This window comes from Lipophrys pholis (genome assembly GCF_963383615.2).
Source record: "Lipophrys pholis genome assembly, chromosome: 17".
NCBI classification, from domain to species: Eukaryota; Metazoa; Chordata; class Actinopteri; order Blenniiformes; family Blenniidae; genus Lipophrys; species Lipophrys pholis.
Window position 1 is genome coordinate 25,250,537 of NC_137643.1, and position 27,657 is coordinate 25,278,193.

Sequence of the window (27,657 nt, forward strand, 5' to 3'; positions counted from 1 at the left end):
GGGTTTTGAGAAACGAGCATCATCCTTTCTTTAGATAGAGCTATATGTGTAGGTATATACATACATACACACACATATATGTATATATTTGAAGAGCTTATTCTTTCTGTGAAAGTTGAAAACAGAACACAACACATTTAATCAGAGATATACTACCAGTCTGAAATGCATGCCCCTCCCCCATCTGAAGTGCTCTACTCCTCTGTCTGAGGCCTGCACCCCCCCCCACCCACCCCCAACCAGAACAGGACAGTAGGTGGTGACTCTCAGGAGGCTTTTCCACCAGAAAGAACCAGGTTCTAGTCCAGGGCCACATTTAGCACCAGTTCTTTGTCTTTCCACCACCAAAGCCTATCAGGGGCTAAACGGGTCCAAAGCGGGGTCAGAGCGGGGCCAGCGCGAGGCCAGAGAGGGGTCAGAGCGGGGCCAGAGCGGGCCAGAGCGGGGCCAGAGCGGGGCCAGAGAGGGGTCAGAGCGAGGCCAGAGCGGGCCAGAGCAGGATCTGACACATCATCAGGAGTTATTGCTGGAGTTATCACTACCTACGAGGAGGAAGAGACTCTGAACCAGCTCTCTGAAATCTACAGTGAACATGGAGCCCTGGAGAGGTTATAGAGAAAATATAATGATAACTCTAGGAGCTGCAGAGCTCCAGAGCTCCTCCTGTCCAGTCAGCTGGTGGATCTAGAATCTAGAATCAGTTTTTTTCAGGCTTTTCATGGTGACATCATGTAACTGACTTCACCTCCAGGTCTTGTTTGGCGTTCTGACCGCAGGCTGAGGTCTGCATGAGGCAGCAGGGGGCGCTCTGCTATGAGACGCTCCACAGAACTTCTTTATAATGAAGCCAGACTTCTGGTTCCTCAGGAACTACTAAACAAACTACAAACTACTGGAAATGAAAACTTGGAGTTTTTAGAGCTAAAATGAGCCTTTTAATGGCTTCATGTGAAAGAGAACTTTAATCAGAGTGGTTACCTAGGTTACCATGGAAACGGCTGTAGAGCAGTTCTATCATTCTACACCTCCATTCCTCCATGTTGAAGCTTTTGATTCAGAAACGTCCAGAAATAAAGTGAAAGGAGCAGAAAGTCACTATGGAATGTTGGAATGGTGAAAAATAAGACCCAAGGTCATTCATGTTATTATTATTATTATTATTATTTCTCTCTATGGCCACTCCGGGGCTTCAGACTAAAACAAGACGGACGTGAACAAACAGCAATAGAGCGACGAGGAGACTCAATGTCTCCATCCAAGGTCCAGGTCAGACTAGATGGAGCGACCCGGACCAAACCATTGTTACAGTCCGTCTCCTGGTTCCTGGATCCTGCCGGCGCTACGTTGGTGGAACCAGTGACGTACCACGCTCTGGAGTGACGCCATGACCTGGCTCTCACTGGCTCCATGACAATGGAAACACAACCACTTCTTTGGAGCTGCTCATTAAGAACTGAACTAGAACCTGAACTAGAACCTGAACTAGAACTTGGTTCTTTTTGGTGGAAAAGCCCTATTAGTGGATTTGAGGGACATTGTTGCTACGTCATGCAGATAGAAGGTGGAGGGGGAGGGTCAGCACAGAGAAGTGGAGGCTCCCCCCTGTCTCCTCCTGCCGGCGGAGCAGAGGGGGTGTGGGTGGGTGGGAATAGTCAGTGTGTGGTGGTTCCCGGAGCCGGAGACCGGCTCTGCTCGAGGGTCTTAGCTGATGGCCGGGCTGTCTGTCTGGGGCTCTGCAGTCTCTGAGGGGGGGCCCGCCTCCTCTGGGGGGTCGTCTGTGCTGGTGCTCGTGGAGACCTGAGTGGGGGCGCCGTAGAGCGACGCGGCCGACTGCGGCTCCGAGCCGTCCTCGTCCTCCTCCTCCTCGCCCTCCTGGGGCTCTGAGGCCGGGGCGAGGTGCAGGGAGCCGGGCAGTTTGACGGGGCAGAATGCCGAGCCGGTCGGGATGAAGTTCACCTTGTTCTTGTCTGGACACGAGAAGAGCGGGACGGATGCAGAGGCCGACTGCCTGGAGCTGAGGAGAACAGACACACGGGGTCTGAAGTGCAGGACCTCCAGAGAGCTGGGGGGGTCTGGGTATCAGGTCGGACGTACCTCATCTCCTCGAAGGCCTTGATCTTCTCGCAGCCTTCTGGTGGCTCCCGTTTGAACATGTAGCTGTTGTTGGGTTTGGGCGAGGAGGCGAACTTCGGCAGTGGAGAGCTGCTTCCACTGTCTGTGAACACAAATGGCTTCATTGAACTCCAGTGAAGAGAGGAAGGGCGTCACTTTTTGTTCGAGGATATGAGGCGAACGTTAATGTTCATGCTGGAAATATGTTTGATGTAGTTCACCTTGTGACCCAACAGAGGGCGCTCTAAGCATTCACCTTCATGTTTAGGTGTTTGGTGATGAAAACAGACAATGGCTAATGTGCTGAAAGACAGTCTGGAGAGTATTTATGATTCTACATGTGTAGTTCATGGTTTCATCCCATCAGACTCAACAAAACACCTGAATATGAGAATTCATTCAGCTCAGCCGTCAGAGCTCCTTATCATGCATCATTTGTTGGTTCACTTAATAAAAAAACAAACTTATTTCTGTCTGCTGAGATGATTTCTTTAGTTCATTGTTATCTTGACTGAACTTTCAAGCAGCTGGTTGTCATGCACTGATGTACTTTCTTAATTTCCACCAGAATATCTCATCAATCAAAACAGAAATCAACAGACAAGTGAAATATTGGCTGGTTGAAGCTGTTATCATGTAAACAATGTGGGGGAAAGCTGCATGTGGCTCGTGGAGTTTGAACCTTCCTGTTCTACGGTTGGTTCACTCAATAAAATGATAAAAAAATAAAAAAATAATTTCTGTCTGCTGAGATGTTTTTGACTGGAACAAACAGATCTGAGAGAAAGAGATGGAGAAGGAAAGGTCAAAGAGAAGCAGAATAAAACAGTGTCATCTACAGCAGATCTGGAGGAACGACGCTGAGGGAGGTTTTAAAAGGTGGAGGAGCTGTTGGGCTCCACCGCCTGGCGGGTGGGGGACTGCAGACGGTTTCTTCACCTTTGTCGCGGTCGTAGAGCAGCTCCTCCGTGGAGTAGGGGCTGCCGTCGTGCGAGCCCTGCGGGCAGGCGGGCGAGGGGCAGGGCGACAGGCTGGAGCAGCTGCTGGAGCGTCCGGGGGCCGAGGGCGTCTGGGTGTCCACGCTGCGCGTGCTGCTGCTGCGCTGCTGCGGGGGGAAGGGCGCCCGGCGGCCGTCCGGGACCTCCAGGGACTGCAGGGAGAGGCAGAGCAGAGCTGCAGCTCACACTGGGCACTGGGGAAGGTGGGGGGGGGGGGGGCACAACACACCCACCTTCAGCTCCTCCTTCTCGCCGTTGTCTTTGATAAAGACCTTCTCCAGCTCGTGGTTGATGCCCTCCATGCTGCTGGGCACCCTGGAGATGGAGGGCTTTGGCACGGTGATGCTGGACAGCGGCATCTGGGCCGATTTCGACATGGAAACCTGCTGTAGGTCAGACACACACACACACACACACACACACACACACACACACACACACACACACACACACACACACACACACACACACACACACACACACACACACACACACACACACACACACACACACACACACACACACACACACACACACACACACACACACACACACACACACACACACACACACACACAGAGACAGACACTTTATTTATATTAGCCCCCCAAAAGATTAAATACAAACTGTTGTTTAAACTTCTCTAGCCGCTCTACACACTGTTGCTTTACCAGTATTATAAAGAAAACTACCATTTCGCCCCAAAAAACATGATACAATGTTCTCTGATATGAGTCACGGGTCGATTCAGGAAGGAATTTCCTCCACAGAAGATTCTCATGACCTCAGTCATCTCAAATGATTCCTGGGAGCTTCAGGTGGGAGGAGCCAGTAGAAACTCAGGGTTTCCTCTACTAAACCTGCCAGCGAGCAGTTTTGTGTTTTTATGGCAATTTTTAGTAATAAAAAGAAAAAAGAAAATCCCCAACGTTTTAAACCCATTCCAATAACAAAGGGCTCATTCCACATTATTGTAATCACAGCATCATGCAACAACAGATACGCCATTTATAAAATGTAAATGTCCACGGACCACCCACAAATCTATCGTCTGAAACCAGACTGAGATGACTTTCCGTGAAACGTTTAATCCATTATAAAATTCAACATTACCATGAGCTGGTAGTGAATAGGAATACATGCCAGTGTATATTTTGGGAGAAATAAACTCTGTTTCCAACAATGAACACTGAAAGTTTTTAGGTACTTGGTACTTGGTTTAGGTACGTGGCGGGTGTTCATGTGGTCCCACTGAAAAAGTTGTGGATGGTACGGAAAAAACCGTACCATAACGAAGGGGTCACACAAAACCGTAACCACCGGTTACATTTTCTGTGACCCCTTCGTTGAGCAACCTAGCAGTGAGGAAGGGTCTGATCGGAGGAGCAACAACGCAGCCGACTGCTGATTGGTCAGTGACCATCATCACTCTCGACTTGCCTGTAATATTTAAATATTTCATCGGCCGTAAACCCTCCGTTGTTGCTGCTTTGCGCTTGCTGGTTGTTTTGTTAACTGGGTTTAATGAAACATCGGCGCTCCACAACATGGCGTCTTAACGAGGTTCAGACGCTCCTCTCAGTAACAGGAGTAACAGGAGCATCAGCAGGAGCTGGACGCTGCTGCTCACAAGGACAAATTTAAGCTGTGTCAGGAGAAAGGAGGTTCAAGGCTTTACTCAGACGGGTGAAGACGGCCACGTTCTTCGCCTGACACGTCCACACGCCGTTCACAACCCCGCCTACATTTGAACCGTACCTTCTGCGGTGGAACCGCGGTGGAACCTTTAGGGGGTGACTGGCGTCGAGGGCAAACCAGATACAGACGTTAATCTTCAGGCGAGAACAGAAGCAGGAGCTGGGTCTCTGCAGGCTGTTTCCTCGACAATCCAGGGACACTAAACAGAGAAGTTTTATTTCTGCTCCTGAATGTTTGTGGCTCAGAATATTTCACCAACTGCAGTCACATGAAAGGATGAGGACTGGTGTCCTTTGGTGAAGATACCTGTGTGTGGCTGGCTGTGGTGGAAGGTGGAGGCGTACTGATGGGGGGACAGGAGCTCCTTGCTTCTGCCGAGTCGTCCTCCCCGTCTGCTTCGCTGGATCTGATGATGGAGTTTTGCAATCTGCTGGAAAACACACACACACACACACACACACACACACACACACACACACACACACACACACACACACACACACACACACACACACACACACACACACACACACACACACACACACACACACACACACACACACACACACACACACACACACACACACACACACACACACACACACACACACACACACACACACACACACACACACACACACACACACACACACACACACTGTTAGGGTAAAACGCTTCTATCACGCTTGTTAACATCTGCAAACCAAAGTCACACATTTCACCATTTCTGGCTTTAAAGGATTTCTGGTAGAATTGTTTACATCCTCCTGAATATCACAACCATTCCATTATACATTAGATCCGATACACCATCTTCTATACAGCTTTATCTTGTGCCGGGTCTTTGGGGCCGATATACTCTTTATACTATGTGCATAGTTGCATACATGCAACAGACAAACTTAGAGCTGAATGCATCTTTTGTGGTAAAAAACTGGAGAATAAAAGTTTGAAATTGCTCAAGGTGACGTGGCACCAGACCAAACACCTGGAGATGGAGTGTGAACCCAAAGAGTTTCATCTCACAGAAAATCATCATCATCACAGTAGAAAAAGAAACTCTATTTTATATTGTATTTTATGAGGTTCCTTCAAGTTTTCTTACTGTACAAAGTGTGGTTTCAGGGGTCCACTTCCTCAGTTTACTATAGTAGAAATTTCAACAAAAAACATGACAACGCCATTTCATGGAACCACATGGTTTTCGAACTATCCTCCACACGGCGCGGGTGCTTTAGGAGCCTGAAAATAGGTTTTTTGAAAACGGATTCCAGAGTGGAGAAATTTAAAAACACCAGCTCGGCTTTGAGATGTGGACGGGCAAGATGCATATTATCTGAAAACGATGATATAACCACCCTGGCTCTTGACCTATAACCCCGCCTCCCTCTGCACGAGGGTCATGACTTAACAACAATGGCGGAGTACCTGCTCCAGGTCGAGCTGCAGAAGCTACTGATGCCTTTTGTTTTTATAAGGATGAGCAGAAGTCTTGTCCCTGTCTTCTAAGTTTTTGTGTTCCGTGTTTTCTCAGTTTTTGGTGGATGTATGTGGCAGAGTTACAGCACCACCTAGAGACCTGGCAGATGTTACTTACTTAGGTCTTCAGCTCCTCCTGCAGCGTAGACCATCAAAGGTTTCTTCCCTCCGTCTTGGGTTGGTCTCTCTAGCATGTTCCAGGTGTGACCCAGCTCTTCATCTCAGCCTCAACAACTGGCCTCCCGGTGTTCGTGGGCCCTTCTCGTTTCTGCTTGCCATGGGGACTCCATTCTGGAGCTTGTCTTGTACCACTGTCTTGATGTTTCCTTAAGGTGTGGCCAATCCAGCTCCATTTGCGTCGCCTCAATTGTGTTTGAATGGATTTCTGACCGGCTTGTTTCCAGAGATCTTCATTTGTTTCAGTCTGTCCGCGATATCCTCAATGTTCTTCTCAAGCAGTTGTTGACGAATGTTTGCAGCTTGTTGTTAGATGACTTTATGTTTCTCCAGGTCTCTGAACCAGACAACAGGAAGCTTTTCACATTGGAGTTGAAGATTCTGAGCACAAATTCGATACTTTCTTCAGCAAGTTAAAAACGACACGTGCTTTTGTTTATTCTCACTTTAATGTCTTTGTCAGTTCCTACTGTCACAATAACTGCTTCCTAGGCATACAAATGATGACATTTCCTCTATATTCCTATCACTGATCTTAATTGGCCTACTTCAGGCACAGTTACTCCTCATGATCTTGGTTTTGTCGACATTTGGCTTCAGCCCCCGTTTGGTAGAATTTTCCACCATTCTTGTGGTTTTGTCTTGCATTTGTTGGTTGTTGCTAGAGAGGAGCGCGATACCATCTGCAATGTCGAGATCCTCAAGGTGTCTCCATAAGTTCTACTGGATGCCGTTTTGTTGTTATCTGTTGTCTTTTTCATTGTCCAACCCATAGCCAGCAGGAACAAGAATGGTGACATCAAGCAGCCTCTTTTTACGCCTGACTTTACCGCAAAACTGACGATTTAAACATACATCGCTTTGAATCGTTGTCATAGTGACGTGTGGACAGAAATCATGTTAAGAACAACAAGGAGAAAAATATTGTTTTGGCTCATGTGGACAGGGCCAAACATATTCCCTCACTGAAGTAACACTGCTGGACCACTGATTACTGCCCCCTGCAGGAACACTGATACATGGCAGCTCTGTGGGAACGCTGTTATGCGAGCTGATATGAGCCTGATGTGGCCGACACACCTACCAACTCTCGTTTCAAAACTCAAGACTGAAAAAAATGTATTCTTCTGAACTAGCATACAGGTACATCTCAAAAAATGAGAATATCATGAAACTGTTCAATATTTTCTGTCACTCATTTCAGAAAGTCAAACCCAGATATGATCTAGGCTCATGAACATAGAGTGAAATATTTCAAGTCTTTATTTCCTGAAATGTTGATGATTAGGACTTACAGATAATGAAAACCTAAAATTCAGTGTCTCATAAAATGAGAATATTACATAAGATCAAGAAAAACAGGATATTCTAAACCAAACTAAGTCTGTTCATCTCTCTGCACTCAGTACTTGGTTGGTCCTTTAGCATGAAGTACTGCGTCTTAGGGGCGTGGCCTGGAGGCCATCAACCTGTGGTACTGCTCAGGTGGAATGAAGTCCAGGTAGCTTTGATAGCAGCCTTCAGGTCATCTGGTGTCTCTCACCGTCCTCTGGACAATAGACAGAGATTGTCTCTGGGGTTCAGCTCAGGCCAGTCTGCTGGCCAGTCCAGCGCAGTAACACCAGGGTCATTGAAGCAGCTTCTGGTACCTTTGGTACCTTTGGCAGTGTGGGCAGTTACCAAGTCCTGCTGGAACATGAACTCAGCATCTCCATGAAGCTCGTCAGCAGGAGGAAGCATGAAGAGCTCTAAAGGTTCCTGCTGGACGCTGCCTTGACTGTGGACTTCAGAAGACCCAGTGGAGGGACAGCAGCAGAGAACATGGCAGCACAAATCATCACAGACTGAGGACACTTCACTCTGGATCTCAAGCAAGGTGGATTCTGAGCCTCTCCACTCTTCCTCCACCCTCTGGGACCTGGAGTTCACTCTTCCTCCGCCCTCTAGGACCTGGAGTTCACTCTTCCTCCACCCTCTGGGACCCGGAGTTCACTCTTTCTCCACCCTCTGGGACCCGGAGTTCACTCTTCCTCCACCCTCTGGGACCTGGAGTTCACTCTTCCTCCACCCTCTGGGACCTGGAGTTCCAAATGAGATCAAAATGTTCTTTCCTGTGACAAAAGGACTTTGGACCACTGAGCAACAGTCCAGTTCTTTTCCTCCACAGTCCAGGTGAGACTCTTCTGACCTGGTCTCTTGTTCAGGAGTGTCTTGACCCCAGGAAGACACATGAGGATCCCATGTCTAGGATTGGTCAGTCCTTAGTGGCTCTTGATGCGCTGACTCCAGCCTCAGTCCGTCCTTGTCCAGTATTTTGCTGGACAGTCCTCTCCAGGCTGCGCTCCTCCCTTTTGCTGCTGCACCTTTTCCTCCCACTCCACCTTCTCTGGACATGATGGATCCAGCACTCTGTGAACAAGCAGCTTCTTCAGCAAGGACCTTTAGTGGACAGTGTCAATGACTGTCTTCTGGACATCTGTCCAGTCAGCAGTCTTCCCCATGATTGTGTCCCCTCGATTGTGTCCCCTCCGGACCCAGACTGAGACATTTAAAGGCTCAGGGAACCTTTGCAGGGGTTTGGACTTCATCAGCTGATGAGGGTGAGACACCAGGACTTTACAAAACTCAACTTTTCCACAAGATTCACATTTTCTCAGACACCGAATTTTAGGTGTTCTCTCTCTGTAAGCCAGAATCATCAACATGTCAAGAAATAAAGGCGTGAAATATTTCACTCTATGTGTCATGAGTCTATATCATATATGGGTTTGACTTTCTGAAATCAGTGACAAAAATACTGAACATTCTCAAGATATTCACATTTTTTGAGATGTACCTGTACATCAGATATGTGGCCTTGCAGACTCAGCACCAACAGTGGCTTTTTAATTCTCACCTCAAGATGGTGGGAGTGTGTAACACACAGTCAAATATGATGGGCTCTTTAAATCACATCAAAACACTAAGCTGGACTTTTCTTTTCTGACGCCTAGAAGGTTCCTTTAAGTTCAGTAATCATCCTGCAGTGGCTCTGTAAAGTTTGGTTCAGTGTGTCCTTAGCAGCAGTCTTCAGGACTACAGAGCTCTTTAAATCAAACCACACTGGGTGGACTCCATGTGGACTTGGTGCTCGCCCTGGTCGCTCTCTGCTGCTCTGTAACTCAGTAACAAGCCTGTGAAGTCATGTGAGCAGCCCTCATTTCTCCCTGCGCTGCAGGAGAACCGTAAACTCTAAACTGCAGCAGGTTAGGGTCACTGCGAAGAGGGGAAGTGGGTCGTTAGTCTGATAGTGTTATCTGCCACCTCCTGGCTGCTGCAGTGTGGGAAAGAGCAGCTGATCGTGGCATGCTAGGAGCCACATTTAGAAAAACGTTCAGCCTTTATCAGGCCAATCCAAGCTTGTATCAGCTGAATTAGTGTTATCAAAAGTCACTGAACTCAAACAATGCTGCAGAAAAGACACCTCAGAGTGTACAGAACTTGTTTTGTTCTGCTGATGCTGGTCAGTGCAGCACATACAGAACAACTGCAACATAAGGAAGTGAGCAGGACATGCAGCGATGCGTCTGCTGCTTTAACTGAAGTGTTTCTTCACACAGACTGTGCAGACTTCAGCCTGAGAGAATCAGTCATGTACATGTGACATTGAAGTCCTTTGTGATGGAAGTAAACGCTGCATCGGTTGTTGTAATGTTCAACATGGAACATTAGCTTCTTCAGGCAAACATTGCAGCCACTTTAGTCTTTATTAGACTTGTGCAACATTTTCAGTGAAGATAGAAAGTAGTATTCTCTTCTTAAGGCTCCGATGAAACCAGAGGAGGAAAGTTAACTATTTGTTCAAAACTATTCCCAAGACAGTTAAGCCTTTTGCTTATGACTTTTTAGCTTTCCTCCATACACATATGTAGTCTCCTTTTGAGTTTATGAAACTCCAGATGATGTTCAGAGCAATCAACATTAACATCATTACTGGTCCTGGTGAAGGAGGCTTGTGTTACCTCAACCTCAGGAATGTAATGCCGACTGTTGAACGGAGAGTGAAGACCATGGTGAGATCCAAACAGCTGCCTGAGTTCATCAGAAAGACGACGGAAGCAGCTTATGAGTCTGCTAATGAACTTTCAAAGATCCCAAACCAGTTTGAAAGCATCCATTCCACTGTCAGGAAAAGAATCTACAAGTAGAGGACATTGGAAACAAGTGCCGTTCCCCCTAAGAGCAGACCACAAGGTGCTAAAAGAAGTCTCCCAAAGGTTTCCCAGAGAGGACACAGACAGAGACCAGGACTTCTGGAAGGATGTTCTTTGGACAGATGAGTCTAAGACTGAATGATGTGGACACCAGAACAGAGGAGGTGTTTTCCACAAAAAGAACCTCTTCCCAACTGTGAAGCATGGAGGTGGAAACATCATGGTTTTGGGTTGCTTTACTGCAGCAGGACCTGGCCCACTCACCTTCATGGAATCCTCCATCAATTCTACCGGTACCAGACCCAAAACACAGCCGGAGATCCACCAGGGACTGGCTGGAAACGGAGACACAAAGACACGGAGACACGGAGACACGGAGACACAGAGACACGGAGACACGGAGACACAGAGACACGGAGACACGGAGAGTCCTGGACTGGCCGAGTCAAAGCCTAAAGATCTTAATCCCAGTGAGATGATGTCAGGTGACTTGAAAGGGGCTGAACCTGCATAGAAACTCTCAAATGTCTCACAGCAGAAAGAATTCTGCATCGAGGAGCAAACTGACTCAGAGACTGATCGATGCCTGAAGAACTGAAGTTATTTCAGCCGCGGGGGAAACATGAGCCATCAATGTCCCAACGTTTTCCTCAGTGGGAATGCACCGTTTTGTTGATATGGTGAAACAAGGTTTTTTTTGTCGTTTACCTTGAATTAAATCACTTTGTTTTCCATATCTGAATGGAAACAAGATTAGACTTCAATGTGTGAACATTACTTGACAAAGAACACAATTCTATACCAGTGGCGCCTGGTCAATAGAGGGCGCCTATTTCTCTCCTGTTTTCTTTCTCTCTAGCAGAGTGTGTGTGTGTGTGTGTGTGTGTGTGTGTGTGTGTGTGTGTGTGTGTGTGTGTGTGTGTGTGTGTGTGTGTGTGTGTGTGTGTGTGTGTGTGTGTGTGTGTGTGTGTGTGTGTGTGTGTGTGAGCAGCCTGGGGCGATGAGGAAAGCCGCCCCGAAGAGGCGGGGCTTAGTAGCGATCTGACCAATGACTGGTTAAATTAAACCAATCAGCTTAATTTCATGTCTGCGACTCGGGGCGACTTTGAAATGGCCCCTGGCTCAGTGATTGGCTTAAAGTTAGCTCTGGTTAGCTCTGGTGTTTCTATGAGATGTTGAGATGAAGACAACAAGCGGTGAGTCTCTGATTATTAACTCCGTCACTTCTCTTCTAATTTATCGCTTGAAAGAAGAAATTTGGCTGAAAAGCTGCAGGTCAGGTTCAACTTTCTCCAGGAAAGTTATTTTTTGAGTTTTTTTCCAAAAATGCTTCGAAAGATGAATTGATGTGTTGTTTGAAAATAAACCTGATAAACCTTTTGTTTCACTAAACTCAGACTGTCATTTCCAGTAAACCAGCAACAAAACATTCTTTTTCTCAAAGGGATTGATGAAGCTTCTGTTTCTATTTGTATGTTAATAAAAATATACACAGCTGTCAGAAAGGGCCGCACAGCGGTAGTTTAACGTACCATTGAGTATTGTGATGAAATCTGACTTGTATAAATACTCAGGCATACGATGTTGACGTCTGATATTTGTAATCCAAAAAGCAGCAGTGTTTCTCATGTTCCTCCAGCAGAGTTTCAGTCAGAGTTACATATAACAACCCCTCATTTAACGTGTAACTTCTTCTAACTTGAGTCAGCAGAACAAACTATTGAGCTGTGTTAGCGGACTGCTTATAGTTTGCACCATTTCCTTTTCCTTTGCATACATCAACCAGTAACGTACACAAGAATCTTTTTTCAACGGGAAAGACTCCCTGCTCTCTTCATGCAGCCTGATCACAGTCCTCACGGAGGCTCCGGCTGCAGATGAAGAGGAAGCTCGTCCCCTCATGGCATCGTGTGAGTAAACCAGGAAACTGGTTGGAACGCCCAGGAACATTGGATGTTATTATACTAAAAGCCTTTTTCCTCCTTCACTCAGCCATCTGACAGTGTAATAGCATTTGGCTACACACTGAAATGTAGAAAATGCACTCAGCTGGCTCTGAAGTGGACTCCCAGTCATTTAGTTCCTCCCTCAGATTAAATGTCTTCTGTATTGTTGTTCACAGTCACGCTGACAGCTGCACATCTTCAACGGAAGCTTGGAATTGTGGGATTTTATTTATGCAACAAACTCCAAATACAAGACGACTCAATTAAACCAGAAATATAATTCTGATAGTTTATTCATGCAGTGTAGTACATCCTCCCACCACTAATGGGAGCTACAGTGGTTCACAAAGCAGCTCAAATTGATCTGAATACACACAATATATGTCAGCGAGTAGGTTTAAAATATAGTATTCTGGGCATTTTCCCTTTAACAAGATGAGTCGACTAGAATTAATTCCTCATGTGGAGCAGAAAATGTAATAAAATAAATCGCTTCACACTGCGTTGTGTCAGTTGTAAAGCTGTGAGTGCGTGCGTGCGTGCGCTTTGCTCACCTGTGTGGATTTCTCCGTCGTACAGAACGGGTCGGGTTGGTGGGGGTCGCGAGGCCACTGCCCACTGAGGTAGGGCCGGGTGACGATGGCCCCAGAGCTCCGAGCCTGTAGCGGCTCTGTCTGCTCAACTGTAACACCAGAGACGAGGAACAGTAAGCACTCGAGACAATCATCAGAAAACAGGAACAGAATACAAACCAGTCCTCACTTCAATTTAGTGCATTCTTTTTACGAAACTTATGATAAAGTAATAAAGTTTCATTCAGGTGCATGGTAGACTTGGAAAGATGTGATTTTCAAAATACGATAATCTGGACTTCCGGTCCGCTCATGGAGGACACCGACGTATCTGAGACCTCGCGCCTGAGAAAATTATTTGCTTCCCACTGAAAACTCACAATCTTAAATTTGAGTAGAGAATACAGTAGATGAGTGGGAAGAGACTCACAAGGGTTCAAAAAAAGGAAGAAATAATGCCTAAAAACCAGGAAAAGGGCGACTCAGCGGCCAAAGCTAACGCTAGCAGCATGGAGGCACGGTGTGCTCGCCACGACACGGAGGACGCCCCTGGAGCCGTGACCACGGTGAACTCCAGCGACTTAATGATAGCAATTAAAGAGCTTAAATCGGATGTAACCAAAGGCAACGACTCTCTGCGGCAAGAAATTAACCTAATGGCTCAAGAAATTAACAGAAAACTCCACAACCTAGCAGGGGAAATGCTAAAGCTATCCAACCGCGTTAACGAGGTGGAGGCTCGGGTGGGGCACCTGGAGGACTGGGCGGCTGAGGTTCTCTCTGCCTCTATCAAACAACACAAAACTCTCCAAGCTAAGGTGACGGACCTGGAATCCCGTTCCAGAAGAAATAATATCCGCCTCTTAATTAATCTTTTGGACCCATTTTCTTTGATCATCATCGGGGAGAACGGTCTCACTCAGCGCCATATTGAAGTTGGACTCATAGGATGGGGATAGTACTTTTACACGAACCAATAACCATCTCTTACGATGGGCCCTCTGGAAACCAGAGGCTTAACTCTCGACCCTCCAACTGGGTCACTTGGGAGGAGATAGAACTCCTCTCCTTTTGGAAGCCTCGGTTCCAGTATGTCTTCTTTTGTAAAATACTTTTTGTTATTGTTCTGTGTTCCTTTCTGGGGGAGACCCAGGACTTTTGTGAGTCATATGTCAAGGTCAGACAATTTAAAGTCTGTATCATTAAATGTAAACGGTCTACTAAACCCAATTAAAAGAAGCAGAGTGTTGGCAAAGTTAAAAAAGGATAAAACACAGATTTTAATGCTCCAGGAAACCCATTTGTCCAATGAAGAACACAATAAGAGGAGAAGCTTGGGATACTCATTTTACAGTTCCTGTAAAAACAGTAGGAAAAGAGAAGTGGCCATTATGGTGTCTAACTCTTTAAATTTCAACTTAATAAGCGAGGAAGGGGACAAAGACGGCAGATACATCCTCGTCAAAGGGAAAGTAGATAATATATTCGTCACATTTGCCTGTATTTATGCACCTCCAGAAAGCGATAAGAAATTCTTTGCTGAGCTTTTTGAGAAAATGGTTCCTTTCAGTGAGGGCATGTTAGTCTGTGGTGGCGACTGGATTATAGTCCTAGATTACTCTTTGGACACAACAAGTAAAAACAAGACAAATTGCACATGTCTAAAAAGCTCAATATCTTCATCAAAGAATCTGGTATGTAGGATGTCTGGAGGAATCTGCAGACTTCTAAGAAGGACTTTACTCATTTCTCGGCCACACATCAAATTCACTCATGAATATATCATGTTTTTGATGAATGTAGTAGACAGGTAAACTGCATTGTGGTCTGAGACATCTGAAGTTCCAATTGAGCATTCTATCACCCTATGCCTAACTATACATCTAAATCACTGTAGAGAAAGAATATTGGGATTCTGAATACCATAACAACAGTGAATGAAATAAAAGGAGAAAGTAGGCAGTGTATTGAAAAAAATCTAAACAGTGAAGTAGAACCAACAATAATATGGGATACTTTTCAAGCAGTTATGAGAGGGAATCTAATTTCACGGACGGCCTATATGAATAAACTGAAGAGGTTAAAATATGAAAAATTACAGGAAGATTTGAAAAGGTTAGAGAAACAAAAACAAAGAGAAAAAGATATCGAGCTGACAGATCAGCTCGAAGAAGTCAGAAAACAAATAGATGCAACTCTGACTGATGAATTGGAAAAGAAACCCAGATTCATGAAACAAACATTGTACGAACTCGGCCCTAAATCATTAAAGGCTCTGGCAAGACGCCTCAAGACACAACAAATTAAAAACTGCATATTTAAGATTAGAAACTCGCTGAATAATGTCTTGACTTTTGAACCTGAGAAAATCAAAAACTGCTTCAAAGTTTATTACATGTCACTATACTTGGATTCAGATCCAATGGAAGATGAGACGATTAATAAATACTTCCAATCACAACATCTTCCCTCCATAGGAAAGGTACAATATGAATCTTTATCCAACCCAATTACAAAGACAGAATTAGATTGTACTATTAAGACATTGAAAACCAATAAGAGCCCAGGGAGTGAAGGTTCCCCTAGTGAGTGCTACAAGGTTTTTGCAGAGGATCTTCCACTCGCATTACTTGATTCCTTGAATTGGACTCTTAAACACACCAAAATACCCCCATCATGGAAAGAAGCTGTGACATCAGTGTTACCAAAGGAGGTAAAGATAAAGAGCTCTGTGAATCTTATCGTCCGATGTCAGTACTAAATGCAGATTATAAAATATTCCCATCCATAATTTCTAGGAGGTTGGAACATCTCCCCCCTCACGCAATAGATGAGGACCAAACTGGGTTCATTCAGGGTAGACAAACACAAGACAATATCAGACCCACATTACATATTGTAGAGCAGATTAATAAAGGGAACTTGGCGCAGTCTTGATGCAGAAGAGATATTGGACAGAGTTAGCCGGCCCTTTCTCTATAAAGTGTTGGAGAGATTTGGCTTCAATAAACAGTTTATTAGCTGCATAAAAGCTCTTTACAGTAACTCTCCTGCCAGATTGAGGATCAAGGATCTCTGACAGGCACTTTCAACCTCACAAGAGGTACAAGACAGGGATGTTGCCTCAGCCCCTCCCTCGTTGTGTTTTTTATTGAGGTTCTAGCCCAAGATATCAGACAAAACACCAAACTGGAAGAGATTAACATAGCAACGGAGGAGTACAACATAAGTTTGCTGCCGATATTATTAGCAGTGGCGGCTGGTCAATAGAGGGCGCCGCCCCCCAGTGGAAGTAAGAGGAATGTTTGGTTTTTAAATTATAAAATATATGAATAAAGTGTAATAATATCAACATTTGTTTCTGCCAACAAACTAACAATGAGCCCTGAACTGTGTTCGCTTCATTTTCTGTGGATAATCTTCAATAAAAGAGAAGATTTCTTGATTTCTCTCTCTAATAGTGTGTGTGTGTGTGTGTGTGTGTGTGTGTGTGTGTGTGTGTGTGTGTGTGTGTGTGTGTGTGTGTGTGTGTAGCCTGGGACAATGAGGAAGGCGGGGCTTAGTCGTGATCTCAGCAGTTACTGATTAACACCAGAGCGACTGACAGGAAATGAAACCAATCAGCTTCATTTCATGTCCGAGACTTGGGGCCTTTATAAATGGCCCCCGGCCAGAGCTGCTCTGTGATTGGCTTAAAGTCCATTCTGGTTTGTTCTGGTGTTTCTATGAGATGTTGAGATGAAGACAACAAGCGGTGAGTCTCTGATTATTAACTCCGTCACTTCTCTTCTAATTTATCGCTTGAAAGAAGAAATCTGGCTGAACAGTTGCAGGACAGGTTCAACTTTCTCCAGGAAAGTTATTTTTTGAGGTTTTTTCAAAAAATGCTTTGAAAGATGAATTGATGTGTTGTTTGAAAATAAACCTGATAAACCTTTTGTTTTACTAAACTCAGACTAACTATCATTTTCAGTAAACCAGCAACAAAACATTCATTTTCTAAAAGGGAGTGATGAAGCTTCTGCTTCTATTTGTTTACAAGTATGTTAATAAAAGAGTCTTAATAATGTTCAGTAGCCCTTTAAATTGTTCATGGGGGTGGGGGGGTGGGGGGGTGGTAATAATGAAGAGCCCCACCTCAGAAAATCTATCACCAGCCTCCTCTGATTATTACCTATTTAAAACACCCAAATGTAACAATCCCCAGACTCTTAACCACTCTGTATCCAGATATCCTGCCAAAGTTTTCCAAAGTGAATATTAAAAAAAAACAGGTTCTCTGCTTAAATTAAACACCAAACAGCAAAATTAGAAGCAATTATAAATTGAAGTGGGAATGAAAATCGTAAACATTTCTAGGAGTAATAACCACACAGAAATATCTAATCTGTATCAATCAAATTATTATACTTTGAAGGATAAAATTCAGAAAGACATAACACGCTGGTGTTGGATTATTAGAACTTAAATTCTTCTCTGTCGTCTGACATTTTGGCTTCACTGTTAGAGACAATAGGTTTGTGCTTTTCCCTCCATGTTGGTTTCACTGATCCTCAGACAATAGCCTGTTGACATGTAAACCAGTACCTACTGCATTCTGGGAAACAGGAACCCGCCTTAGATTGGATGAGTCAAGGACAGGAAGTGGTCACAAGAGGCGGTTCACAGAGACGGAAGGAGGACCGCCTCTCTGATTCAAAAGTCCATGTTTGGGTACAATCCCTCTTTCCCATCCTTAAGTTGGGGGGGGGACACGGCCGTCCTGTGCAGCTGACCATGTGGTGAGAAGGTCTTTGTTTAATAAATAATTGTGTTCATTTGGAACTATCTCAGATGTGTTGTTCTTGAGCCGGCCACAGTTTAGAAACATGCAGAATCTAGAGAATCTAGATCAAATGAATCTGACACTGGTCAGCATGAATGGTGGACTTCAGCTCTAGGATAGAGATGATAAAAATGAACGTACTGCCCCAAGCTATTATATCTCTTCCTCTCACTCCCTGTAAGGATCCCCGAATCCCAGTTCTCCGCATGGAGCACATTAATATCTAGATCTATTTGGACAGGCGCTAAACCAAGGATGAACCTCAAAACACTCCAGTTTGATAAAGAACGAGGAGGTCTCGCCCTGCCTGACTTAAAACAGTACTGCTATGTGGCTGAACTGCGATACATAGTTTATTGGGCTTCTCCTGAATATCAAGCAAAGTGGAAACACATTGAATTCAATATAGATAAAGTTCCACCTTCTGCAAAATTAGGAGGAAAGAAATTAAGGCTCAGAAGGAAGATAAATCAATCTTGAGTAACACTTTGAAAATATGGTCTGAGATTGTTAAGAAAACCCAATGGAAGGAGGTAGTAAATGATTAATATGGCCGTCTCAAACACCTGCTTTTGGTCCCAGTGTGTCAGATGAGACGTTTTCCAGGTGGACAGAGAGGAAGAACAGCAATACGCACACTAGTTGAAGGAAAAACCTTTAAATCCTTTGAAAAACTCAAAGTTAGAAAACAAAGATCTGTACCGGTATTTACAGTTACGGAACTTTAATCAAAAGGAAGAGAAAAGGCTTTTATCAGAAGAGATTCAGAAGTTGACATTATTTGTGACAGGCGCATATATGAGAGTTCCTTCAAAGATCGTATCAAAACTGTATCTCCAAGAATGTAATGGAAGAAACTCATTACACCTGAAAACAAAATGGGAACAAGAAGTCAACGTCACAATGTCTGACGGTGTCCGGCTCTCCATGTGCAACACAACAAACTTCAACCAGCTCCAGAAGATGGAGAGAATTCAGTTGGAAAAACCTTCTACACTTTTTTATAACCCCACACATAAAGGTTAAACAATTAAAATGACAACAGGATTGTTGGACAGGGTGTGGACAGTGTGTGGACAGTGTGTGGACAGTGTGTGGACAGGGTGTGGACAGTGTGTGGACAGGGTGTGGACAGGGTGTGGACATGTGGACGCCAAACACTCCCACATCTTTTGGTCATGTGTAAAAATACAGTCATACTGGAACAATGTCTTTCAAATAATGGAGGAAATCTTAAACGTAAAACTACCCAGGGACCCACGGATTGTATATCTGGGATAAATACCTGCTGAAATACTTGAAAAGAAAAACACTTTTTACCTCTTTAAAATATTGACCGTTGCTATCAAAAAGACCTTGACAAGAGACGGGCTGAAAAGCGACCCCCCCCCCCCAACCTAGACAATGTCTGGACATTGTTGAGGAAATATATACAATGGTAAAATTGACTTTCCACTTGAGAGTCAGAGTGGGATTTGGAACAGAAATGGTAGAAATGGACAGTGTTCAAGGTCAAATCCTCGCCACAACGGACTATTTAAAAAAACATGGAAAACCTCCCCCCATTTTTTTTTTGTTACTATTTTTGTTTTAAATAATTTTTGCTGTAAGTTGGTGTTACTGTTATTGTTTGTAACTAAACTTTGAAAATGGTAAAATAAAAAGTTATAAAAAACACAAAAGCGATAATCTGGTTTCAGCCACTGCTTCTTCAACAATAGAGAACCCTCTTAAACAAGGCAGGATCACAGGAACACTTCACAGACTGGATTAGACCTGGTCCGGAGCTTCCCACTATGGTAAGTAGTGTAACCAGGCACCAAAAGAGCAGCTTCACCGAAACGGTATTTGTCTCCCGCAGACTCGTCTTCACTAACTCCTGGATAAAGCTTCACACACATTAAATAACATCAGCTGGTGGGGGGGAAGATGCTCTATCATCAGATTTATTGAGCCAACAACAAGAGTAATCAACAGCCGCCAACATGCAGACGGCTGTTAGGAAAAGATGCTAACTGCTCGTTATGAGCAGCGCGGATACGGGCTATCGCTACATGCTACGCTTCTGGGTGAATTAGTGACTGTGGCAGACACGAGCAGTGTTAGCTACCAGAGCAATGCAGCTTTTCAAATGTTTTTATGTACAAGAGAAGTAAGAGGAAACTGTGTTGCCAAAGTCATTCAATTACGAGGACATTACAGCTAAAAGAGTTGGTGTTACTTTAAAAACATGTTCCCCCCCAGTAATCATCAATAAGACCCGATGATCAAACTGATAGAACGACCGTGTGTTGGCGGCTGTTCTCACAGACGTCCCTTTAAATAAAACTCCACTTTATTAACAGTAAGAGAGAGAGAGAGAGAGAGAGAGAGAGAGAGAGAGAGAGAGAGAGAGAGAGAGAGAGAGAGAGAGAGAGAGAGAGAGAGAGAGTCCATGTACTTCTGAATAAAACCAAAATCGAACCTGAAGTTTGCACTCAAGCTCAGTTCATGAAGATCTGGTAAAGATGACCCAGCATGAGAAAAACAGAATTCCTCCTTCGCTTTTCAGCAAGACACAACTTGGAAAGTATGCAAGAGTGAGTCGGCTGAGGGTGACGAGTAAAAGTCATCCGAAAGCGTCAAGCCAGCTCTGCAAATACCAAGCACTGAAGAAAACAACAGTTTTTACCTTGTTTAATCAATGTTCAGTCCACAGCATGTTTCACCTTTAAGATAAACCACAATCTGATCCAGATATGAGACGATTCTGTTCCAGAAAAATAATTATATGACCTAATGGACCCCCGGCTCGCTCAGTAGGTAGAGTACGAGACTCACAATCTCAAGGTAGAGGGTTCATGTCCCACGCCGGGCGCCACCTTCCTGTGGGCTCTCCACCCTCAGGAAGGTTCTTAATGGGTCAATGTGATCTGGGTGACGGTGCTCAGACTGACACCCCCGCGACTCGGGAACGGATAAGAGGGAGAAGATGGATGGATGGAGGGATGAACTAATGGAAAAAAACAGCCCATAATAATAAATGAACAGAACTTTACATTCTGATAACTCTTATTACATTTCATCCCAGCTGAATATCATCATCAGCTTTATAACTTAAGTTACAGTTGTTCTTCCTTTATTTTCTATTTATCAGGGTGAAAAACTCAACATAGATATCAAGTTTTTTACAATAAAACCTGTCTGACACTGATCAGTCACAACATTAGGACCACCCTTCTAGAATCAGGATCTACTGCAGCAGTTTGGGTCTGTTGGGTGAAAGGTGACCTTTGACCCTATCATCAGTTCAACTGCATCCTGTAATGGCTGTGTTTTATCTTAAGCCAATAGCAGCTGTTCACTATGCCACAGTGGCTAAAAAAGTGTGCAATCAAATCTAATTATACCCTGATCCAGTCAGCTTCAGAGCGATGGGCCTTATCAGCGCGTTCTTTTTGTTTCTGGCATCGTCAACTCACATCTTAGTCACGCCGCACGCTGTTCTTTACAGAAGAAAGTGGGACACTCAAAAATCCCACTGATTAGGATGTGAGAGCCATTATGCTCCAGGGTGAGGTTTGGAATAGGTTTTCAATAAAACTGCCTGAATAAAGACGTGAATACACTGAGGAAATGTGCAGTCCGAGACAGAAAATTGTACTTTCTCAGTGAACAAGTGCAAAGGACAGAGACTACAACTAAACAGGAAACGGGCCAAGAGTGAACAGGAAACAGGCCACAAGTGAACAGGAAGTGGACTAAAAGTGAACAGGAAATGTGCCACATGTGAACAGGAAACAGACCACAAGTGAACAGGAAATGTGCCACACGTGAACAGGAAACAGGCCACAAGTGAACAGGAAGTGGACTAAAAGTGAACAGGAAACGGGCCACAAGTGAACAGGAAACGGACTAAAAGTGAACAGGAAATGTGCCACAAGTGAATAGGAAATGGGCCACAAGTAAACAGGAAACGGGCCACAAGTGAACAGGAAACCAGCCATGAGTGAATAGGAAACAGGCCACAAGTGAACAGGAAACCAACCATGAGTAAATAGGAAACGGGCCACAAGTGAACAGGAAACAGACTAAAAGTGAACAGGTATTGGGCCACAAGTGAACAAGAAGTGGACTAAAAGTGAACAGGAGCCACGCCACATGTGAACAGGAAACAGACCACAAGTGAACAGGAAACTGACTAAAAGTGAGCAGGAAACGGAACACAAAAGAACAGGGAACAGGCCAAAAGTGAACAAGAAACGGACCACAGGTGAGCAAGAAACTGACTAAAAGTGAACAGGAAACAGACTAAAAGTGAACAGGAAACAGACTAAAAGTGAACAGGAAACGGACTAAAAGTGAACAGGAAATGTGCCACAAGAGAATAGGATATGGGCCACAAGTAAACAGGAAACGGGCCACAAGTGAACAGGAAACCAGCCATGAGTGAATAGGAAACGGACCACAGGTGAGCAAGAAACTGACTAAAAGCGAGCAGGAAATGGACCACAAGTGAACAGGAGACGCGCCACATGAGAACAGGAATCAGACTAAAAGTGAAAAGGAAACGGACTAAAAGGGCACAAGAAACTGACGAAAAGGGAACAGGGAATGGCCCACAAGCCTCAAGATGTCTCCCTTGCAGTTTTAGATAATGTGAAGATTTAAAACCGGCTTCAAGGCTAAAATGTGTTTGAATTTATGAACCAAAAACATTTATTATTTCCAATATCTGGAGATGGGGTGATATTTAAAACTTTCCTTTCTTTTTAATCCAATACAGGCATAAAATCCGTCTAGAATGTTTTATTTTTTTCTGTCCGTTTCAGTGCACAGTTTAAGGCAGCTTCATAAATGCTACAACTCTTCAATAAGTAAAAACATGACTCCTGTCTTGATCTCCATGCCATGAGTGTGTTTCTGGACTGATGTTGAAGTTTCACCGACTTTTTACCCCCAAAATCGCACGATGATCTTCACCTCATCTTTCTGACCTACTTCAGCCTCGGCTCTATCCTCTTGAAAAGCCGGCATCTGTTTGTTTACAGGCCATAGAAGAAAGAAAATCCACATGGTGGAGAGACCATCATGCTGTCGCCTGTGGTACTGAAGGCACTGAACTTATGAAAGGAAGAGTGTAATGCAAAGATTACCAAGTGAAAAGTGTGTATGGCACAACAGGAATAACTTATTCAAGCATAAGTGTCAAACATATGGTCCAGGAGGCAAAACCAGCCAGCCAGGAATTCAGCGTGTCCTCTACATTCAGTACATTAGTTGTGGCAGGCCGCCATTCCTAAATCCTCGCCGCTACTCCTTCAATTTTTTTTTTTTTTTCTTGACTTTATTTGATGCAAAAAAAACACCACCGCAACAAGTCTCCACCTTCAGGGCAGAGTCTTGCAGTCACTGGGTTGGGTAATCACGAGCCCATCCTCTGACGGGGGGGGGGGGGGGGGGGGGGGGGGGGGGGTCTACACTCATATGTCTACGCTGTTGGCTCGTTGGAGCAGACATTCACTACGCGGTGATTGACAACAGTTCATTTATTAATAGTACCTCATTAGTCCTCAGATGGGAAATTTCTTCACCAAACGGACCGTCTTCCGCTACACAGCGCAGCGCTTGGAAGAGGTGATGGAGGCCGGGGGTGTACTGTGAGGTTTTGCAGTCACTGAACATGCGGTGGTCGCTGAACGTACCACGGCCACTGAACGTACGGTGGTTGCTGAACGTACGGTGGTCACTGAACGTACGGTGGTCACTGAACGTGCGGTGGTCACTGAACGTACGGTGGTCACTGAACGTACGGTGGTTGCTGAACGTACGGTGGTCACTGAACGTGCAGTGGTCACTGAACGTGCGGTGGTCACTGAACGTACGGTGGTACACAGTCGGGGCTCCTCCCGACAAGCATTGACAATATTTTTAATGAAGTGATTCTAGTCGTTCAGTAACCTTTAAAAAGAGCTGCTTTGCCCCTCATGTCTCTTCTCTCGCTCAAGCTCAAATATGCACAGCGCCTCCTGGTGTTTTAGATGTGCAGCACAATCAGAAGCAGTAGAGCGGCCTCCGACGTCACTCTCAATCGCCGCTTGGAATGCTAAATCAAATTGAATTTTGACCCTTTTTTTGAGGGCCGGACATGGAAATGAAAAAGTAGGTTTTCTTTTGAGTTCTGCCATAAAATGTACAACCTGAAAAAGGAAATGAAAATGCAGTTTGAATGAACTGTTATTAATTTAATTTATGAGTCAGATAACGCAGATACATCCTTGAAATTAAAATGTATTTATGCAAATGCATTCTAATTATCAAATTTGAGATTTCAAAATGAATTTGTCACTATTTTGTGGAGTGTCTTTTAAAAATTAAATCTTAATCATCATTTTCTTTTTTATTTGAATGAAGTCACAGAATAAGCAGCCTTGTAGAAGAAAATGAAAATACAGTTTGGATGATTAATTAATAATTTTATCTATGAGTCAGATAATGCAGCTATACCCTTGAAATAAAAAAGTATTTATACTAATACATTTTAATTTTCAAATTTGACATTTCAAAATGAATTTTGGTCACTATTTGCTGGAGTGTCTTTTGAAAATTAAATCTTGTCATTTTCTTTTTCCTTTTAATTAAGTCAAAGAATAAAAAGTCTTGTAGAAGAAAATGAAAATACAGTTTGGATGATTAATTAATAATTTTATTTATGAATCAAAAAACGCAGTTTAATCCGAAAAGGAAAAAGCATTTTGTTTAATAAATTTCAAATAGATTTTTGATTCATATTTGCAGGATGTTTACATTTCACTGTATTTTGCAGAAGCAGAATGTTTCATTAAAATTGACTTTATGTTGAGATTCTAGTCATTTTCAGTACTAAGTGTGTGATCTTACAAATTTATAGACAGTTTCATCACGTACACTGACTACAACAAAGAAAAACTTAAGTGTAGATTTAAAGGTTATTATAGCATTATTTTTCAAGATGAAACTGGACTGTATCTGGCTCCTGAAGTCAAATTTCATTTAGATTTTATTTTGTATACCTCTTTGTATATATAATATTCATGTATATATATTGTATACATCTTTATAATGGTTCAGTTATGTGGTTTTAAATAAGTATGTTTCTTCCAAAATATATTATTTGGCGTTTGGTTCGTTCAATATCATCACAATGTAGTATTTAGTCGTCCACAATGCATTGAGCTCTATTTAAGGTCTATTTTGTCAACATTTCTGGGTGTTTGTGGGGAGGCTAAACCTTTTCAATTTTATATTTCTTGATGTTATGATTGATAGTGGGGTTGCAACTAACGATTATTTTGATAAACGATTAATCGGTCGATAATTTTTTCGATGAATCTGATTAAAAAAACAAAAAACATCTCTAATTGTAAGACCAGTTGATATTGAATGAACCAAACACCAAATATGTTATGGTTATTTAAAAGCACATAACTGAACCAATACAAAGATATATATAGATATATAAATACACACACGCACATGTAAATAAGATGTGTACAAAATAATTATTAAATAAGATTTAATTTACTTCAGTGACCACATACCTTCCAGTTTCATCCTGAGTGGACCAGACTGGTAAAATATTGCTATAATAATAATATAATTACTTTCATTGAAAGTTACTATTCAAGGGATCATATTATGTAAAATTCACTTCCTAAAGGTTTTCTAGCAGTACTAATCGTCCTCATCCCTGGACTGACGCCCCAGAAGTGAAGACAGTCTGTCCTCTCTCTCCCTGGCTTGTTTCAGGTTTTAAAAAGTGTGTTGCTCCAACCAGCCAATCAGGAATCAAACCCTATATAGTGTCATCGGGGGTTTAACCAATCCCAATCAAGGTAGGCCCTCCCTTTGACTCCTCCCACAATCAGGCAGCTCTGCTCTGGCCCATGGCACTACGAGAGGAAGTACTTCTTCCTCTTCCCAATATGGGCATGTGTGGGCGGAGCCAGTCCAGCTCACACAGACACAGCAGATTGTGAATTCAGCTCCTATGATCCAATGGGGGAAAAATCAAGGGAAAGCTGGATTTGAGGCAATAAACTTTGAACCAATGAGACCATGTGGAAGTGTTGAAAAGCTGTAGAATATGACCCCTTTAAATGTCATCTGTTTTTGTATTTTTACACTTTGCAAGCTGGATTAGAGCCTCCTTGGTAGCAGCTTTGGTCAAACTGTTTGACAGCCACCTGTTGACGTCCCTGATGCACAGAGGAGAGAACATGCGGACACACTCGAACGTCATCAATAATAAACGGCCATCACGTGCTTCTGTGTGCAAAGGTACACACAGAGTCCTGCTCCTGTTGTCAGTTCGATTTTTATGTGGGAGCGTGTACTGATAAGACGCTGGCCTGCTCACCCAGACTGCTGTGTTTATGTCTTGGTAAATACAAGGCCCCAGTGTTATCACAGAACCAACCACTGGGGACAGATTACTATTATTACTAATATCTCCTAATCTAGTCAATGATGCTAAACAGCCTTAATGCGGCTAAATAAACAGCTGTGGAAATCTGTGTGATCATCTGGATATCATCGAGCCCTGTTCATCTCCGACTGAGTAGCTGCATCATCATCATCATCATCACCACCACCACCACACAGGCATCCAGAGCATGTTTACCTCATCATCATCAACTGCAATAGCACATCCTTCCCAGTGCTGTCGTCACGCACTAGAAATGTCCAAATTCCTGCTCAAACTGTTAACCGTGGTGAATACGTGGCTGGTGTCATCCTAACAACCATAACACGGTTATAATTATATCGATTCCTACTGTATTCTCTGTGTTTTTAGCAGTGGATCCCTGGTGTATTCTGACCCAATTAGAAAGCTAACCAGCTAGCCTAGCATCAGCTGTGTGGCAGCTTCAGACGGGGCTGGCCGCTAAATCCAGCCTCGCTGTAGGAAAACATCCATTTAAGGTTGTCAGCGTGAGTGTGGAAATTAAAAAGACTTTACGAAATTTGTATTGTATCCTCCTTGATAAAGCCATTCCGGTTAACAATCCGGCTGGGGCAGATTTTTTATAGCAGCAAACATTCACGTTTAAACCGTATTTGCGTAGCTGCTTTACCTATTTTTCCCATTAGCTTGATTCACCAAAACACAACATGGCGCTCGATGACGAACGATGGGGGAAGATGATTAAAAGGTGAGATTTTCCCATGTGTTCAAGATTCAATAGATGACTACACAGATGCCGAATGTAAAGTGAGCATAAAATCCTTCGGGAAATCACCTGTTCACGTTCTATGAAGCACAGATAATCTCAATTTCTCGTTGAAAATGGTTGATTGACGTTTTTCCAAGCTAATTTGGTGTGACGATGGCCACATAGGAGGAAAAACTTAGCATAGCACCGAGCTACTGGAACGATGATGCGAGCGTTTGAAGCAAACTTCATGAATCCAGAAGGTTACCTTTGGAGACAGGTGGGCACACAGGCCGGTCTGGGAAGCTCCTGCTGTTCGGTGCTAAAAGCCTCTTCCTCGGAACCAGCCTCTCGTCCGAGCCGCTTCCACCCGTGTTGGCGGGACTGGAGCAACGGGACGTCGACGGTCCTGTGTTGCTCCCGGCTACAGAGGAGGAGGAGGCGGCGGCGGAGGAGGAGGAGGCAGAGTGAGAGGAGCGGGTTG

The 27,657-nt window shown here is 43.9% G+C and overlaps 1 protein-coding gene across 2 annotated transcripts; it reads right to left on the reverse strand.

Annotated features, from left to right (window-relative positions):
• Positions 1-27,601, reverse strand: glcci1a (glucocorticoid induced 1a). 2 transcript variants are annotated; one of them, XM_080484978.1, is made up of 8 exons: positions 27,442-27,601; positions 13,158-13,285; positions 5,115-5,238; positions 4,869-5,007; positions 3,344-3,496; positions 3,052-3,262; positions 2,095-2,215; positions 1-2,014 (listed from the first exon to the last, which is right to left on the reverse strand). In XM_080484978.1, the coding sequence occupies exons 5-8, from the start codon at positions 3,485-3,487 to the stop codon at positions 1,702-1,704; spliced, it is 789 nt and encodes a 262-aa protein (XP_080341104.1). In that variant the 5' UTR covers positions 3,488-3,496; positions 4,869-5,007; positions 5,115-5,238; positions 13,158-13,285; positions 27,442-27,601; the 3' UTR covers positions 1-1,701. The 2 variants fall into 2 exon arrangements, with proteins under 2 accessions (XP_080341104.1, XP_080341105.1); XM_080484979.1 differs by having other exon boundaries at positions 113-2,014; positions 5,115-5,235.
• Between the last annotated feature and the right edge of the window lie 56 nt (positions 27,602-27,657).